The following is a 14,592-nucleotide window of genomic DNA, read 5'->3' on the forward strand; positions in this document are numbered from 1 at the left end:
GGTCCGGCGGCGCCCACGTGACCGGGCGGCGCCCACGTGACCGCGCGCGCGGCGGAGCGATGGCGGCGGGGCTGGCCGGCTTTCTGCTGCTGCTGGGGCTCGCGGCGCGCGGTTAGTGTCGCTGCGCTCCGGGGCCCCTCGCGTGCGCCGCCCCCCGCCTCCCGCGCGCCTCCTTACCGCCCGCTTCCCCGCAGGGCCCGCGCCCGCCGCTGCCGCCAAGATGAAAGTGGTGGAGGAGCCCAACGCGTTCGGGTGAGCGGCCTCGCGGGGCGCGGCGGGGCGCGGAGGGACAGCCCCGAGCTCGGTTGCCGCTGACCCTGCCGCTTCTCGCAGGCTCAACAACCCGTTCCTGCCCCAGACCAGTCGCCTCCAGCCCAAGAAGGACCCTTCACCCGTGTCTGGTGAGTGCGGGGCCCTGGCCGCGCCCATGGGGGCGACCAGGGAGGGGAGCGGGAAGGCCCCGCGGGTGGACGGAGCAGCCTGGGAGGAGGGCCCTTGGAAGGGCGCGGGGCGCGTGCGTTCGCTTGTCAGCTGCTCAGTCTTCGAGTGCACCAGCGTTAGCATTTCCAGAACGTTCTAGTACCAGTTAAACAGGTTGTGCGGATGAGTTCGCTTTAGTTCTTGTTGTGGAGGTGATTTCCGTTAACCGTTGGGCACTGACGTCTTTTGTGCTTTTACGTGCCTAAACGTACAAGGAAAAACGTGCATTAATGTGCTTTGGTGCTTTCTGCCGCTGTTTTTTAAAAAGTATCTTTTGCCTTTTTTCGAACAGCGCGAGCTACACAGGTTTGCTCATTTGGTGTTGGGAATCACTGTGTGTCCTCCTGGTGGGGAGTTCCACCGGCCTCCACGCTTTTCACTTGATGCTTGGTCTGTTAGAGGATGGCGCTGCATTCCTGTATCATGAAACGTTCTGTTTAAGCTCGTTGGCCGTCAGAAGCAGTGCTGTGCAGAACATTCCTCATCCGGACTCTTCCTGAGCCGGGTGCGCGGTTTCCTAAGGCGGGATCCCAGAAGTGGAGTCGCGGGGTCGGGAAGCAGAAACCCGGTATTGTTTTTTATTGAGCATACTGTGTGGTAGGGTGTGTGGTGGGAATGCAGAAATGAGCAAAACAGAGCGTTTGTTTGCCAGGAGGTGACAGTCTAATGGGTGGAGTGTGTGTGCGCTCACAGGGTAAACCAAGAAGTAGGGGAAGTGTGGGATGCTTGATGACGAGAATTACTCTGTAGGTGTGGAAAGCGGAGAAAGATACTGTATGTGTGTGAAGAGGTGAGTGTTGTTTTGGTGATTGCCATTTTATTTTATTTTTAACTATTCTTAAAGTTTTGTTTTTTTTTTTTTTTTTTTTTTTAAATTTTTATTTGACAGATCACAAGTAGGCAGAGAGGCAGGCAGAGAGAGACAGGAGGAGGAGGCAGGCTCCCCGCTGAGCAGAGAGCCCGATGTGGGACTCGATCCCAGGACCCTGAGATCATGACCCGAGCCGAAGGCAGAAGCTTTAACCACTGAGCCACCCAGGCGCCCCTATTTTTAACTATTCTTAAGTGAACTGTACACCCATTGTGGGGCTCAAACTCAGGACTCCAAAATCAAGAGGCGTATGCTCTAGGGACTGAGCCACTGGGAGCCCCTTGGAATTGACATTTTAAATAGGGGAGTCAGGAAAAAGCTGAGAAATGACATTTTGGTCCGAAGCAGAAGGAGGAAAGGACATGAGGCGGGGATGGGGATACTTGGGAAGAGGGGTACAGCAAAAGGGGGGGCCCAAGCCAGCAGGGTTGAGGATGTGTGGGATGAAGTCAGAGAGGGAACAGATGTGACAAATCTATCCTTGCTTTTTATTACTAAAAGTATCAAAAAGAAAAATGGAGAAACGGGACCGTGAACACCAGCATGCTCTGGGCCTCCGTGAACGTTTCCCACTCGCCTGGTCTTCCTTTCCGTTACCATTTTGAAAAAAGCGAGTTTGAAACCAGGTTATAGACGTTATGACGCTTTGTCCCTAAAGAGTTCCAGTATGGGTTCCCCAGCCCCCAAAATTAGCCAATGTGTACTCTAAGCAGTCCGCGTCCCTGGTTGCCTCAGTGCTCTTCACAGCTGCCCCCCATCCCAGGATTATTCAAGGCTCACACGTGTCTTTGGTTAGTCAGGTGTCTAGTTTGTTTGTTTGTTTTAAATAATTGAGTTTCGTTTATTTTATTTATTTGACAGAGAAAGACCACAAGTAGGCAGAGAGGCAGGCAGAGAGAGAGGAAGGGAAGCAGGCTCCCTGCTGAGCAGAGAGCACGATGTGGGGCTCGATCCCAGGACCCTGAGATCATGACCTGAGCCGAAGGCAGAGGCTTAACCCACTGAGCCACCCAGGCGCCCCAGGTGTCTAGTTTTAAATCTGGAACAGGTCCCTCTACACTGTATCTCCGTTAAAAAAAGGCCTTCATGGGCGCCTGGGTGGCTCAGTGGGTTGGGCCTCTGGCTTCCGGTCAGGTCATGATCTCAGGGTCCTGGGATCGAGCCCCGCATCGTGCTCTCTGCTCAGCAGGGAGTCTGCTTCCCTTTCTCTCTCTCTACCTGCCTCTCTGCCTACTTGTGGTCTTTCTCTGTCAAATAAATAAAAATCTTTTAAAAAATGAATAAAAATAAAAAAGCCTTTCATAATTTTGAGTTGGGAGGAGTTCGGGCCAGTTGTCTTGGAGGATGACCTCCTGGATCGGTCTGGTTTAGTCATTGGCCTTGTCCTCTTCCTGCGGCGTGTGCTCCATGAGCAGGAAGATAGCTGGGAAGCTTGACTGCGGTCAGGTGGTCAAGTCCAGCAGTCTGGACACGGATCCTTCCTAGCAAGGCAGCGGACCACGTGTGGCCTCATGTGGGAGGTCAGGGTTTGGCTGTGGCACAGCGTGGCCAGGGTCTCTCCAGTGTTGACACAGACTTTTGCCTCTGTTCTTGGCCTGTGGACTTCAAGCTGTCCCTGGGCTTGGAGCGACCTCTGTGCCCAGGAGTCTCATGCTCTACCCCATGGGAGGAGGAGAGTGTGTGACCGCTTTCTACTGCTCTCGTGCCTTCCGCATCTCCTAGCTGATTGTCTGACAGGAAGACCCTTCCTCTCCCTTCCTTTCTCTTTTCTTTTTGAAGATCATTATTGGCTCAGACTGAAACTATTTTTATGGGGCTGATGTGTGACAGTTGGTCACATCCATGTCCTGGTTACCAAAAACAAGGTGGAGAACAGGTCTGTCACCCAGAATATGACTATGTTCCTTTCCAGATCCTCCTCCTCCCTTTCCGGTGTCTGTCACTGTGGATGGGTCTCCTCTGTGCGTGGCCTGCAGCTACATGGCGTCCCAGCACACAGATCCCCATGTCTGGTTTCTTTCTGGCCTTGTGTTTCCGGGAGTCCTCGTGGTGGTGTGTATCTCTGCTCTTTCTTATTGGTGCATGTAAAACCGGAGCCCGAGTGTGGCCCATAGTTGATCGTGTCACGCGTGTATGTCCGTGTCGTAGTCGAGGTGATGAACCAGAGCTGGGTAGGCGGTGGGAGAGGCTGCGTGATGGTACATGGACCGTGGACCTAGAGTTTTTCAGCTTCTTGTCTCATTATTTGAAAGAGGATACACATGCGTGTGTGTGTGTGTGTGTGTGTGTGTGTGTGTGTGTGTGTAGGAAGACCCACGTGACTTTAAGTTTCCAATTGAAATGTAGTACTGCAGGACTGGGTTTTATCCCCATCTTTTTCTAACATTGAAAAGCTGGACTCCTTAATTACATAAATACGTCTACTGACTTACTTCCTTAATTACATAAAATAGTATAAAATAGCTTTGTGTTTATAGTAATAGTGGTACTAGTAACCATGAAACGAGAGGGTGATGTTGGAGTTTTGATGCAGTTCATTTTAGGGTGTATCCAACCAGACATGGACCTCAGAGCTCTGGGCTACAAGGCTGACCACATCCGCGTCCACTAAGCAGTTTGACGAGCACTTGGGGCAAATGTTTCTGCCTGTGCTCACTGCTAGTGCCTGATGTGCATCTTTCCCGCTTAGGGTTTTTACTGAACTTTAAAACCGTTTTTATTTTTTAAGATTTTATTTATTTATGTGACAGACAGAGATCACAGGTAGGCAGAGAGGCAGGCAGAGAGAGAGAGGACACAGGCTCCCCGCTGAGCAGAGAGCCCGATGCGGGGCTCGATCCCAGGACCCCGGGCTCATGACCTGAGCCGAAGGCAGAGGCTTAACCCACTGAGCCACCCAGGCGCCCCTAAAACCGTTTGTTTATAAGGTGGTTTTTTATTTAAGATGTATTTATTTTAGAGAAAGAGCTCACAAGCAAGGTTGGGGGGGGCTAAGAGGGGCAGAGGGAGAGAATCCCGAGCAAACCCCTCACTGAGCCCAGAGCCCCACCCGGGGCTTGATCTCACGAGCTCGAGATCGTGACCTTAGCCGAAACCAAGAGGCGGGCGCTCAGCCGATGGCGCCTGATTTTTATTTTTGAACAGTTTGTGATAGGGCCGGTTGGGCGCGGGTGGGAAAGTGGCGGGAAGGCCTTGGAGACCGCGGCTCCCGCTGAGGCCGTCACGCCGCGGCTGATCTCACAGCTCAGATCGTCTGTAAATCTTTCCGTGTGGACGTCCTAAGGGCGTAGCCACATTGTTTTTGTCACACTTAGGAAAAGATGAGCACTAATTCCTTCGGTAAAAATCCATCCGTGCTTCAGGTGTCTGATGGTCCCCCGTGTTCAGGAGCTGGTTTGGGCGAGCCCGGTTCCGCTCCGTGTGTCGTGGCTCCTGCGCTGCGCGTCCGGATCTAGAGCTCCGCCCCCTGTTTCCTCACAGCTGCTTTATCGAAGAAATTGGGCCATTTGTTTCCCACGTTCTGAATCTAGTTCACTGCGTTCCCGTGGAGCTGAAGAGTCCAGATTCCTGTTGGCTGGAGGAGAGACCCTTTTGTTTTCCCCTTTCTGGTCCTCAGCCTTTCCCGCCTCTCGCTCGGGCCGACCTGTGCCACCAAGCAGCCTCCGTCCCTCCGCGCTCCTTGCCCGGCGCCCCTCTGTCGCCAGGGGAGACGAGGTCCCCAGCTGGGCCTGCCCGCCCACGCTCTGCGGCGCGCAGGGGGCGGATTTTGGCAGGGGCTCCTCTGCACCCGATGGGGCGATTGTTCGGTGTCTTGGGCCTTTGATCCAGACGCGAGCGTAGGTCCCTGAATGCAGAGCCGACCTGTATCCTTGCCGCGAGCCCCACTCAGCCATGACGAGTTCGTGTTTTATATACTGATGCATTTACATTGCTATTTCTGACCTGCCTTTCATTTCCAGAATTCCAGTTTTTTCTGCGTGACTGCTGCGACTGTCGGTCCCTGTTTCCTGTTACTCCCTTGAGCACCTGTAGTAGCTGCTTTAAAATTCTCTTCTGCTTTCAGCATCCACGCCGTGTGCGGCTGGACCCGCCGGAGTTTTCCTTTTCACTCAGGCTTGGGTCACAGTGCCTGGGGCTCGCACAGCTCGTGTTTCTGGGGTGAGTTCTTGATGTGGGTGCAGCTGTGCTCCTTTGTGGGTTTTTTGTTTTCATTTTTTGGTGTTTTTCTTTTTTAATTCTTTTAAATTAACATATGATGTATTATTTCCCCCAGGCAGGTCTGTGAATCATCATGCACATCTCACAGCACTCACCGTAGCACGTACCCTCCCCCATGTCCATCCCCCAGCCCCATCCCCCAGCAGCCCTCAGTTTGTTTCCTGAGATTAAGAGTCTCTTATGGGGGCGCCTGGGTGGCTCAGTGGGTTAAAGAGTCTCTTATGGTTTGTCTCCCTCCCTGGTCCCATCTTGTTTCATTTTTTTCCCTCCCTGCCCCCCCACCCCGTCCTGGCTCTCAAATTCCTCCTATCAGGGAGATCATACGATAGTTGTCTTTCTCCGATTGACTTATTTCACTAAGCATAATCCCTCTAGTTCCGTCCACCTCGTTGCAAATGGCAAGATTTCGTTTCTTTCGATGGCTGCATGGTATTCCGTTGTGTACATACACCACATTTTCTTTCTCCATTCCTCTGTTGACGGACATGTAGGTTCTCTCCAAGTGATGAAGTTCTAGAACCTAGGTGAGCTTCGGTGGGTGAGGTCTGGAGCCGATGACCAAGAAAGAATTCTTGAGACATCTTTGATGCAGAATGGTGGTTTATTGAAGCACGGGGACAGGACCCGTGGGCCGGAAGAGCTGCTGCCCCGGGGCTGCGAGGGGTGGACCCTTATATGCTTGCAAGTTGGGAGGGGGTCGGGGATGGCCTAAGTCTCTAAGGAGTTTTGGAAGCAAGGTTTCCAGGACCTCGAGGGGCTGGCTGTTGTTGGGAAAAAGGTGATTCATGAACAGTAATAAAACCCGTGTTGTGAGACCCCTTAGAGGTGTCAGTGGGCCGTATGCTTGGGAACGTTTGTCAGCACTACCCTGGGTGGTTCAGAGATACTTTCCTAAGGAGCAGTTAAGGCGGACTTCAGGATCCCAGTTGGGGGCAGGGGTCGGTCAGGCTAGGATGGCCCTTTGCCCGCCCTTCGCCCTTCGCAGAGCCTTAAGGGGGAGGCAGTTGGTCCCTGGAGGATGCTGCGCTGCTGCTTCTAGGGCCGTCAGTGGGTGAGGAGATTCAGTAATGTTTCTTCTGCCTTGTTTCCCACATCATTCCCCTCTGAACAGTTTTGATCCTTAACTCTTTGAGGTTGTTGAGGGCAGAAGGTCTCATCTTCCATAACTTCTTCCTGCTGAAGAGACGTGTAGAGCTGTCCCTGCCCGCGGTCAGCACCGCTCAGGTGAGGAGTGTGCGGGCGAGCTACGAAAGTCCTGCGCTGGCAGCGACGAGGTGTCTGTGTGTGGTTCAGGATCGTCTGTCGTCGGGAAGCCGTTGCAGCCGCGGAGTCTCGGCCCAAGTGGAGAAACACTGAAGGAGGCGACACATTAGGATTAGCAAGGCTGTAAGAACGAGAAGTCCGCGGAGGAGATGGTTAATCACCGACCATAGTCCTCCTTCAAACCAGGAACGTAACAGATGCCTGAGAGAGCGCAGGCTCCTGTAGAGCCCCTGTGTGGGCGTTCGTGTCTCTCGTGAGTCCTGTGCCGTTCCGTGGTGGTCTGGGGGGTACACACAGCATCCTGCCTTGACGATGGCGCCTGCGTCGCCCTGCGCGGCTGTTCGGACACGCCAGGTCCTGTCCCGCAGGACCGCAGGACTGCCCCGTGCCTGTGTCTCTTCGATACTAGGAAGGGAGATGCCGTTTAGTTACTCACTGAGCGCCTTCACGGTGTAGTTACGAAGGGCTTCTCCCTCCCAGATGCCACCCTCTGGCCCTGCGGACAGAGCAGAAACGGATGGGAAGTGATGATACCATTTAGAAACATCGTGTCCCTCTTTGCTTTAAATTGGGTAGGTTCACCGGGGTAGTGGGGATTTTGGTAATGCGTCCGTGACTCTGGGCAAACCCTAAGGCGCAGCAGCCTGTACCCACCCTGCAGGAAGCCGGGGCCCCAGGTAGTTCACGTATCCAGTGGGTTCCATTTGGCGCTGGCCGTGTGACGCCGGGTAGCCTTACCCGGTCAGTAGCAAACCAGTCGGTGGCCGGGAGCGCTATTATGTGGGGACACGCAATGCTGGCCATCCCAGGCGTCGTGCGCTACTTGTACAAGTATCATGTGTAGGATGTCTTTGCTCCCAGCATAAAACTGCCTTGTGACTGAGCTGTCCCGTAGCGGCTGTGAGCCACCAGTAAGTATCCCAGGTTTGATGCACGCTCTGCGCAGGACCATGACCAGTGGGGGTTTGTAGCTGCGGCCCTGGTTGGTGGGGGTTAATTTGTGGGTTTGTGAGGTCAGTTAGGACTTTAATAGTTTGAGGATATGAGAAGGTTTGATTACGTCCTGGTGTCTTACCGACTGTGGGCCAGGGAGGAACTTGTTGATTAGTGACAGCCTTATCCCGACAAGCACTGTCTCCTCATATTGTTTCTGAAACACAGTCACGTAGAGGGTGCCGGTCTGTGCACTGTGAAGGGGAAGCCCACCAGGGTAGCCCCGACGTACTGGCCACGGCACCATTCCCCATGCCCAGCGCCCCGTTTCATTTCGCAGCTCAGTGTAGTACTGTGCCCGCTGTAGAAAGGAGCTGTCAGTCAGGACAGGCGAGAGGAACATGAAGAGAAGAAACATGGCCTTCATTTTCGTTGAAGAGCAGTTTGAGGTCTTGTACAGGTTCACAGGAGAAAGAAAGCCCGCAGTCTGCTCACCGGGCTCCCATGCCGGGGGTGCAGCCTTTATTCTAGGTACCCGAGCCCGTGGAGCACGGCCTTCCTGCTTTACCGCAGTGGGAGTACGTGGATGACCCTGTAGGACCTTTCTGTTTTGGATGTAGGTTTGCTGCTCTAGCCGACTTCCAGTTTTCTCAATAAGACATGCCTCCGGGACTCGCACGGGGTGGGTTTTCAGTTGTAGTTAAGTCAGGTTTGGGGAGTAAATGATTAGTAGATGCATTAAGTAACTCATGAATAAGCCGGCTTCCAGTGAGTAATTCAGTAAAGCATTAGAACCTTCATGTAATAACAGATCTGCAGAGAGAAATGGCTGAGAAAGGGCTGAGTCCCTGAGGTTGTTTCGAAGCAGTCCTTACCCTGAGAGGTCCTGATGGCAAGAGAGTGACCCGATTTTCCTGGGTTTCTAGACTGAGTTTAGCAAGGTGGTGTTTTAGAGTTTGACCAGCCTTTTCTACTTCCTGGAGGATCGTGGATGCCGGGCTGAATGCGGGAATTATTTAATTTCTAATGCTTGGGCTGTTTGTTGAGTTATTTGCGCAGTAAAAAGAGGACGGTTGTCACTCTGGAGAGATCAGGGAAGGCCGAATCTAGGAATAATGTCCCACAATAACATCTTAGTTATCTCTGCAGCTCTTCCGTGTCCCTGGGAAAGGTCTTAACCCATCCAGTGAAGGTATCAGCAACACTAATAGAAACCTGGAGCCTCTGCAAGGTGACCTTTGTGTGAAATCAGGTTGCCAGTGCTCTCCTGGAGAGGATCCACGCCTTTGGGCTGGTTTTAAGAGAGCAGGAGGTTGAGCTGCGCCTCCCGGATTTACCTGGGCACAGACAACACGGGATCGGCAGACCTGTTTTATCACGGCTTTTAGGTTTACTCCACCAGATGTATTTTTATTTATTTATTTATTTATTTTTAAAGATTTTATTTATTTATTTGACAGAGATCACAAGCAGGCAGAGAGGCAGGCAGAGAGAGAGGAGGAAGCAGGCTCCCCGCTGAGCAGAGAGCCCATTGTGGGGCTCGATCCCAGGACCCCGAGATCATGACCTGAGCCGAAGGCAGAGGCTCAACCCACTGAGGTGCCCTGGTGCCCCTGCGCAGAAGTATTTATTAAAAAGTGTTTTGCTGGGCGCCTGGGTGGCTCAGTGGGTTAAGCCTCCGCCTTCGGCTCAGGTCATGGTCCCAGGGTCCTGGGATCAAGTCCCACATTGGGCTCTCTGCTTAGCAGGGAGCCTGCTTCCTCCTCTCTCCCTCCGCCTGCCTCTCTGCCTGCTTGCCATCTCTGTCTGTCAAATAAATAAAATCTTTAAAAAAAAAAAAAGTGTTTTGCCTCAGAAGCTTTCATCAGATGAACTGTGGCATACGCAGCCTTTCGTTCTCCCTTAGCCGCGCAGCCGCTGCCGCCAGTAGGCCAGTCGCCATCTGCACTTCCAGGCGGGAAGTCTTCACCCCGGCCCGCTAGAATGGACAAGACCAGTGACCTCTGAGCAGCTACGTTCCGTGGAAGTGCGACGGTCAGGCGCGCGCATCGGAGAAGCTGGGTTTAAAGCTCGACAGGTTGTGAGCGTTCCTTCGGGTGTATCCGGAAGCACAGCCTGGTGTTCAGGAAGGCGGCCTCCCGCCACCCGTTGGTGGCCCTCGGTCTCTAAGACGCGCCGGACCTGTTGGGGGGCCGTCACTGTCAGGTGTGTCCCGCTGTGAGCTCTGAGGCCTCTTCTGCCAGGAGGGCTGTGGCGGTTTCCGCGAAAGACAAGCCGGCCGCCCTTGGCTACGCTGCCGGTGACTCTGAAAAGCCGCCCGCCGGCCTTGCTTCATTGCCTTTTTGCGTGAGAGCTCCCAGGGCTCAGCCCTGCGTTTGTACATACGGAGTGAACGGTTTTCCCCGGCTCGGGAACGCCAGAGCTGGAGCTGACAGGACTTGGGCTCGTAACGAACGGCCGTGCGCTGAGCTTCAGTCCGGAGCAAGGGTCCCTCATCGGGGCCGTTAGCGGGTCATGCAGCGGCTTGGCTGAGTCCAGGCCTGGATGCACGCGCGGCAGAACCTGCCGTGCCTAGAAAAGCGCGGGTGGTTCTTCTGTAGTCGGAGGCTCGGGTTCCGGCACGGCCCTTTTCCTGTCAGTGGCTAGAACAGGGTGACCTGGTGTTAGAGCGTGCCCTAAATAGCGCACCTTTTGTAGAGATATTTGTGCCTTTATAGGGGATGCACGATACCCTCTTTCCGCCAGGAAATTAAGTAAGGTTATAGAATCCTTATCAGTGGTCCCCTGTGCGGGACCGCAGGTCGGAGTGCCGTTGGTAAGGGACTCACTGTCCCTTCGGACGAGGGCATCTCACCGAGATCTTTGCCGAGCGCGGCTCCGAGTAGGTGAGGACTGTTTCTGCGTCCCTGTGGCAAGGCTGCGCAGGTTAATTGAGCAGCCCGTGGCCTTGAAGGTGAGGTCCACGCAAAGGCAGACAGCAGCTGTGTCTCCTCCCTTAGTGGGATGCAAAACCAGCCGTCTTCTGAGTCTCATCCCGTAACCCAGTCGGCACCACCAGGGACGCAGCGAGAGCAGCGTCCAGACTCGGCACGCCGGCATGGACAGGCGTTACTGCCGCATTCACAGCTCTCAGGTCTTGGACCATCCATATGGCTTTTTTACTGGTGAAACTGGGGTGTTCTAAGGAGACTGACAAGGCTTTAAAATGCCAAGTCTGAGAAACTTACCAGTAAGCGGTTGTAAGCCAACTTCCGCCTCGGGTTTGAGGGGTTTTGGATTTATGACGCGTGCCGGTTGGGTCCTTCAGGACCGCCTTGACGGGCCGGGCTGTGAGAGCCCGTCCCGGGGTGTCCCAGTCCCAGACCTGTGGGCTTACGTCCTTCCAGACACTGGAGGGGGTAGTAGGGTATGGCCTGAGCTCTCCAGACATTAGAGAAACAAGCCGTCAGGCTCTGTAGGAAGAGCGCATCGGCCACCGGTTTACCCGTGAAGTCTCGTCCCGTGACGGCTGGGACCTGACGGAAGGACCGCAAAACCTGAGCGGCCAGCTGCCTCTTGTGTCTGCAGGTTCCAGGTACCGTCCGGCGGCACGTCTGTTTCTCCTGTGCCGGCAGTTGTAGGGTTAGAAGACGGGTGGGCCGGAGTGCTGAGGAAGGCCAGAGCCCGTGGCTCCTGCATCCGTAAGAAAACTGCTCAAGTCACCTCCCACGTCCAGGGTGAGCCGGGGCTCGGTTGTCTTGATGGCAGAGGGAGCTGGACCAGCGGCAGGGCCCCGTCCCGCTGGCTCCTCCAGCTCTGGCTCTCGGGCGGGGAAGCGAGTCCTGTCTCCCTCTCTCTGGAGAGGAGGACGGTCTCTCTTCCAGTGTCCTGTTTCTTCACAGACAGCACGTGGCCCTGGTGGAGGGCGCGTGTTCGCACCGTCTTTGCTCCCGTGTCTGGTCTGGCCACACGTATAGTGGGGGACTCACTAGTTCTTCGTCTGATACCGGCCTTTTCTTTTGCCCGGGGTGAGTCTGGTGCCGCGGGGAACCCGCAGTGGTGGCCGCTGTCGTTGGCGCCTGTACCTTACCCTGCGGTTCAGCCCTGCGGTGCTTTTCTTGCCTTAAGGCCATGTCTCTGTTATTTTTTTTTTTTAAGATTTATTTATTTATTTGACAGACAGAGATCACAAGTAGGCAGAGAGGCAGGCAGAGGGAGAGAGAGGAGAAAGCAGGCTCCCTGCTGAGCAGAGAGCCCGATGCGGGGCTCGATCCCAGGACTCTGGGATCACGACCTGAGCCGAAGGCAGAGGCTTTAACCCACTGAGCCACCCAGGCGCCCCGGCCGTGTCTCTGTTATTAAAGACTTCGGTCGCTGCCTCTAGTAGGCGCTGGATGGGAGTTTGAGGGCCTAAAGCCATTTTAGTTCGTTTTCGACGGATGTCAGGTGCCGACTGGCCTGTAAAACGCGTGTTTAGTCCGGTCACTGCCTCGGGCGGACTGGGGTGCGAGCGGGTGTGTCTGCGGCCGCCGCGGCCCGTCGTCCCTGAAGCATCAGCTCCTCGTGTGACCGCCTGAGCGTGATCCAAGTTCACAGGGTTAGGAAACCCTTTTCCATTCCTTCTGTTAAACAAGCGATCATGAGGTCTCGTTTTTCTCCGCCCGGACTCTTCTCCCGATAGTTCGTGTCCTCCGGCGCGAGGGCCAGCGGCACCCCGATCTCTCACGGCTGCTCGTCAGCCAACCCCTGTGCTGTCTTCCAGACTCGTTACTTCTCAGGGCAGCAACGGCGAGTTAAAATGATAAACACATCCTTCCAGGTGCCCCCGAACATAATAGGTACTTCTCGAAGCCTTCAGTAGAGTGAGGAGGATTGTCAGAATGTCGTCCTGAGCCAGGTCTGCCATGGAGGATGGGACGTGGCCCCTCATTGTGCCACTTCTCCACGAGCACCTTCCCTGGGAGGACGCACCCCACTGTCAGCCGGAGCTCCTGAAGGCCGGGAGTCCCGCTCCTGGTCTGTCCAGTGGGACTGGAGGCAGAGGGGTCTTGGGGTTTGGAAGGAGGAGGGAGAGCACCAGCGCCAGCGTCCTCTCTCTTCGGGCTGGCCGGCCATTCCTCCAGCATCCCGGCTTTGTCGAGCGGAATCGGGCTGTTCAGACGTCTAGTCACCATCCAGACTGTCCGTGGTGGGGGGGTCTGTTAGCCGGGCTGAGGGTGACCTGCTGTACAAGAAGCCCGCAGGCCTGGACCCCCGATCTAGGGCCATAAAGGCTTGGACGTCTGGGATTTCAGTCCAGTTGCCCTTTTCCTTGCTAAAGAGGTCTGATAGATTGAGTGAAACTTAATGTCCCACGTAGGGGCCACCTCTCCTCGTCTCCTAAGGAGTACTGAGGCCGTTCAGTGTTACAGAAGATGACCGTTCTTTTTTCCCTCAAATCTTGCAATCCAGATTGTTTTCCAGTGGGTCAGAAGGCGTCCCAAAGGAGAATCCGTGGGAGCAGAATTAGAGAATCCCATGTTCCTAGAAAAGTGAGAAGGTCCGTTATCACAACCCCCCGACTCCCAGGTCCATTATCACAGTCAGGGGGGACTCCCAGGCAGCGTCCCATGCAGGATGCGTCCGAGGTTCCAGGTGCCAAAAGCGACCGGAGGCGTCCCTCACACAAGACATCGCTACTGAGCACAATCCTGCCTTTCAGGAAGGCATTCCTGCCACAAAAGGCCCCGGAGGGGTGCTGGCGCCCTTCCCCTACCCCTTCGCATCCTAGGCTGCCGATGGGTGCCTGGTGAATGGACTGAAACACCGTGCCACACCGTGCCATCGTCTCTCCTGCAGGTTGCATGCTGTCTTGCCATTTTTTTTTTTTAAGATTTTATTTTTTTATTTGACAGAGAAAGAGATCACAAGCAGGCAGAGAGGCAGGCAGAGAGAGGGGGAGGGAAGCAGGCTCCCTGCTGAGCAGAGAGCCCAATGCGGGGCTCGATCCCAGGACCCTGAGATCATGACCTGAGCGGAAGGCAGAGGCTCAACCCACTGAGCCACCCAGGCACCTCTGTCTTGCCATTTTAACCCATGGAAAATACTAGAAAAGTTTGGCAAGGGGAAATTACCCAATTTTGTAGCTTTAAGTAATTAGTAGAGGACACTGAGAAGAAACAGTAAAGACTGAAATCCATCATGGTCTAAGCGACATTCCAATACACATAGTCCCTACAGCCAGCTTCCCTAGGAAACGGTCTGGTTGGATTTTAATTCAGTCGGGTACTGGTTTCGCCGGCTCCCAGTGGAGGTCCCGCGGCCAGAAGCGCTAGACCAGGGATGTGGAGGGGATCACATTAGATCAGTCAGGAGGAAACCTCACACAGAGTCTTAAGATTGGCAGCCGTCCTGGCGACTTAGGTGGCTGTCCCATGCCCAAGACAAAAGGAACGGAGAGAGGGTATCCAGTTATGGGTCTCGTTACCATTCCGGCCGGGGTACTGACTTCCAGCCAAAAGTCAGGCGTTCTCCTCCCCGTGGAGCAGCCACGGGCTAGAGGACTCCAGCCTGAGCAGTCGCCATGCACGTGTTCCAGAAAGACCGCGCTCCTTGAAGAGCCTCTGAAATGAGACTAAAGGAAGAGGAGACAAAGCACTCGCCCATTTTGCCCCGAAGCTCAGAGTCCGATGTAAAGATTCACAGCCCCACGTTCGGGCACCGAATGATGAAGTCTTAGGACATAGGTGAGGTTCGTGGGTGAGGTCTGGAGCCGATGACCAGGAAAGAATTCTTGAGACGTCTTTGGTGCAAAATGGTGGTTTATTAAAACACAAGGACAGGACCCGTGGGGAGGAAGAGCTGCTGCC

General features: G+C 54.6%; 1 protein-coding gene across 2 annotated transcripts in view; it reads left to right on the forward strand.

The window, feature by feature from the left end:
• Positions 1-17: 17 nt before the first annotated feature.
• Positions 18-14,592, forward strand: part of GNPTG (N-acetylglucosamine-1-phosphate transferase subunit gamma) — a 27,560-nt gene continuing 12,985 nt past the window's right edge. For both annotated transcript variants that reach the window (XM_047712752.1, XM_047712753.1), the window contains exons 1-3: positions 18-111; positions 195-252; positions 334-401. In XM_047712752.1, coding sequence (XP_047568708.1) covers positions 60-111; positions 195-252; positions 334-401 — 178 coding nt within the window. In that variant the 5' untranslated portion in view covers positions 18-59. The remainder of the gene's footprint in view (positions 112-194; positions 253-333; positions 402-14,592) is intronic.

This window comes from Lutra lutra, chromosome 18, assembly GCF_902655055.1.
Source record: "Lutra lutra chromosome 18, mLutLut1.2, whole genome shotgun sequence".
Taxonomy (NCBI): domain Eukaryota; kingdom Metazoa; phylum Chordata; class Mammalia; order Carnivora; family Mustelidae; genus Lutra; species Lutra lutra.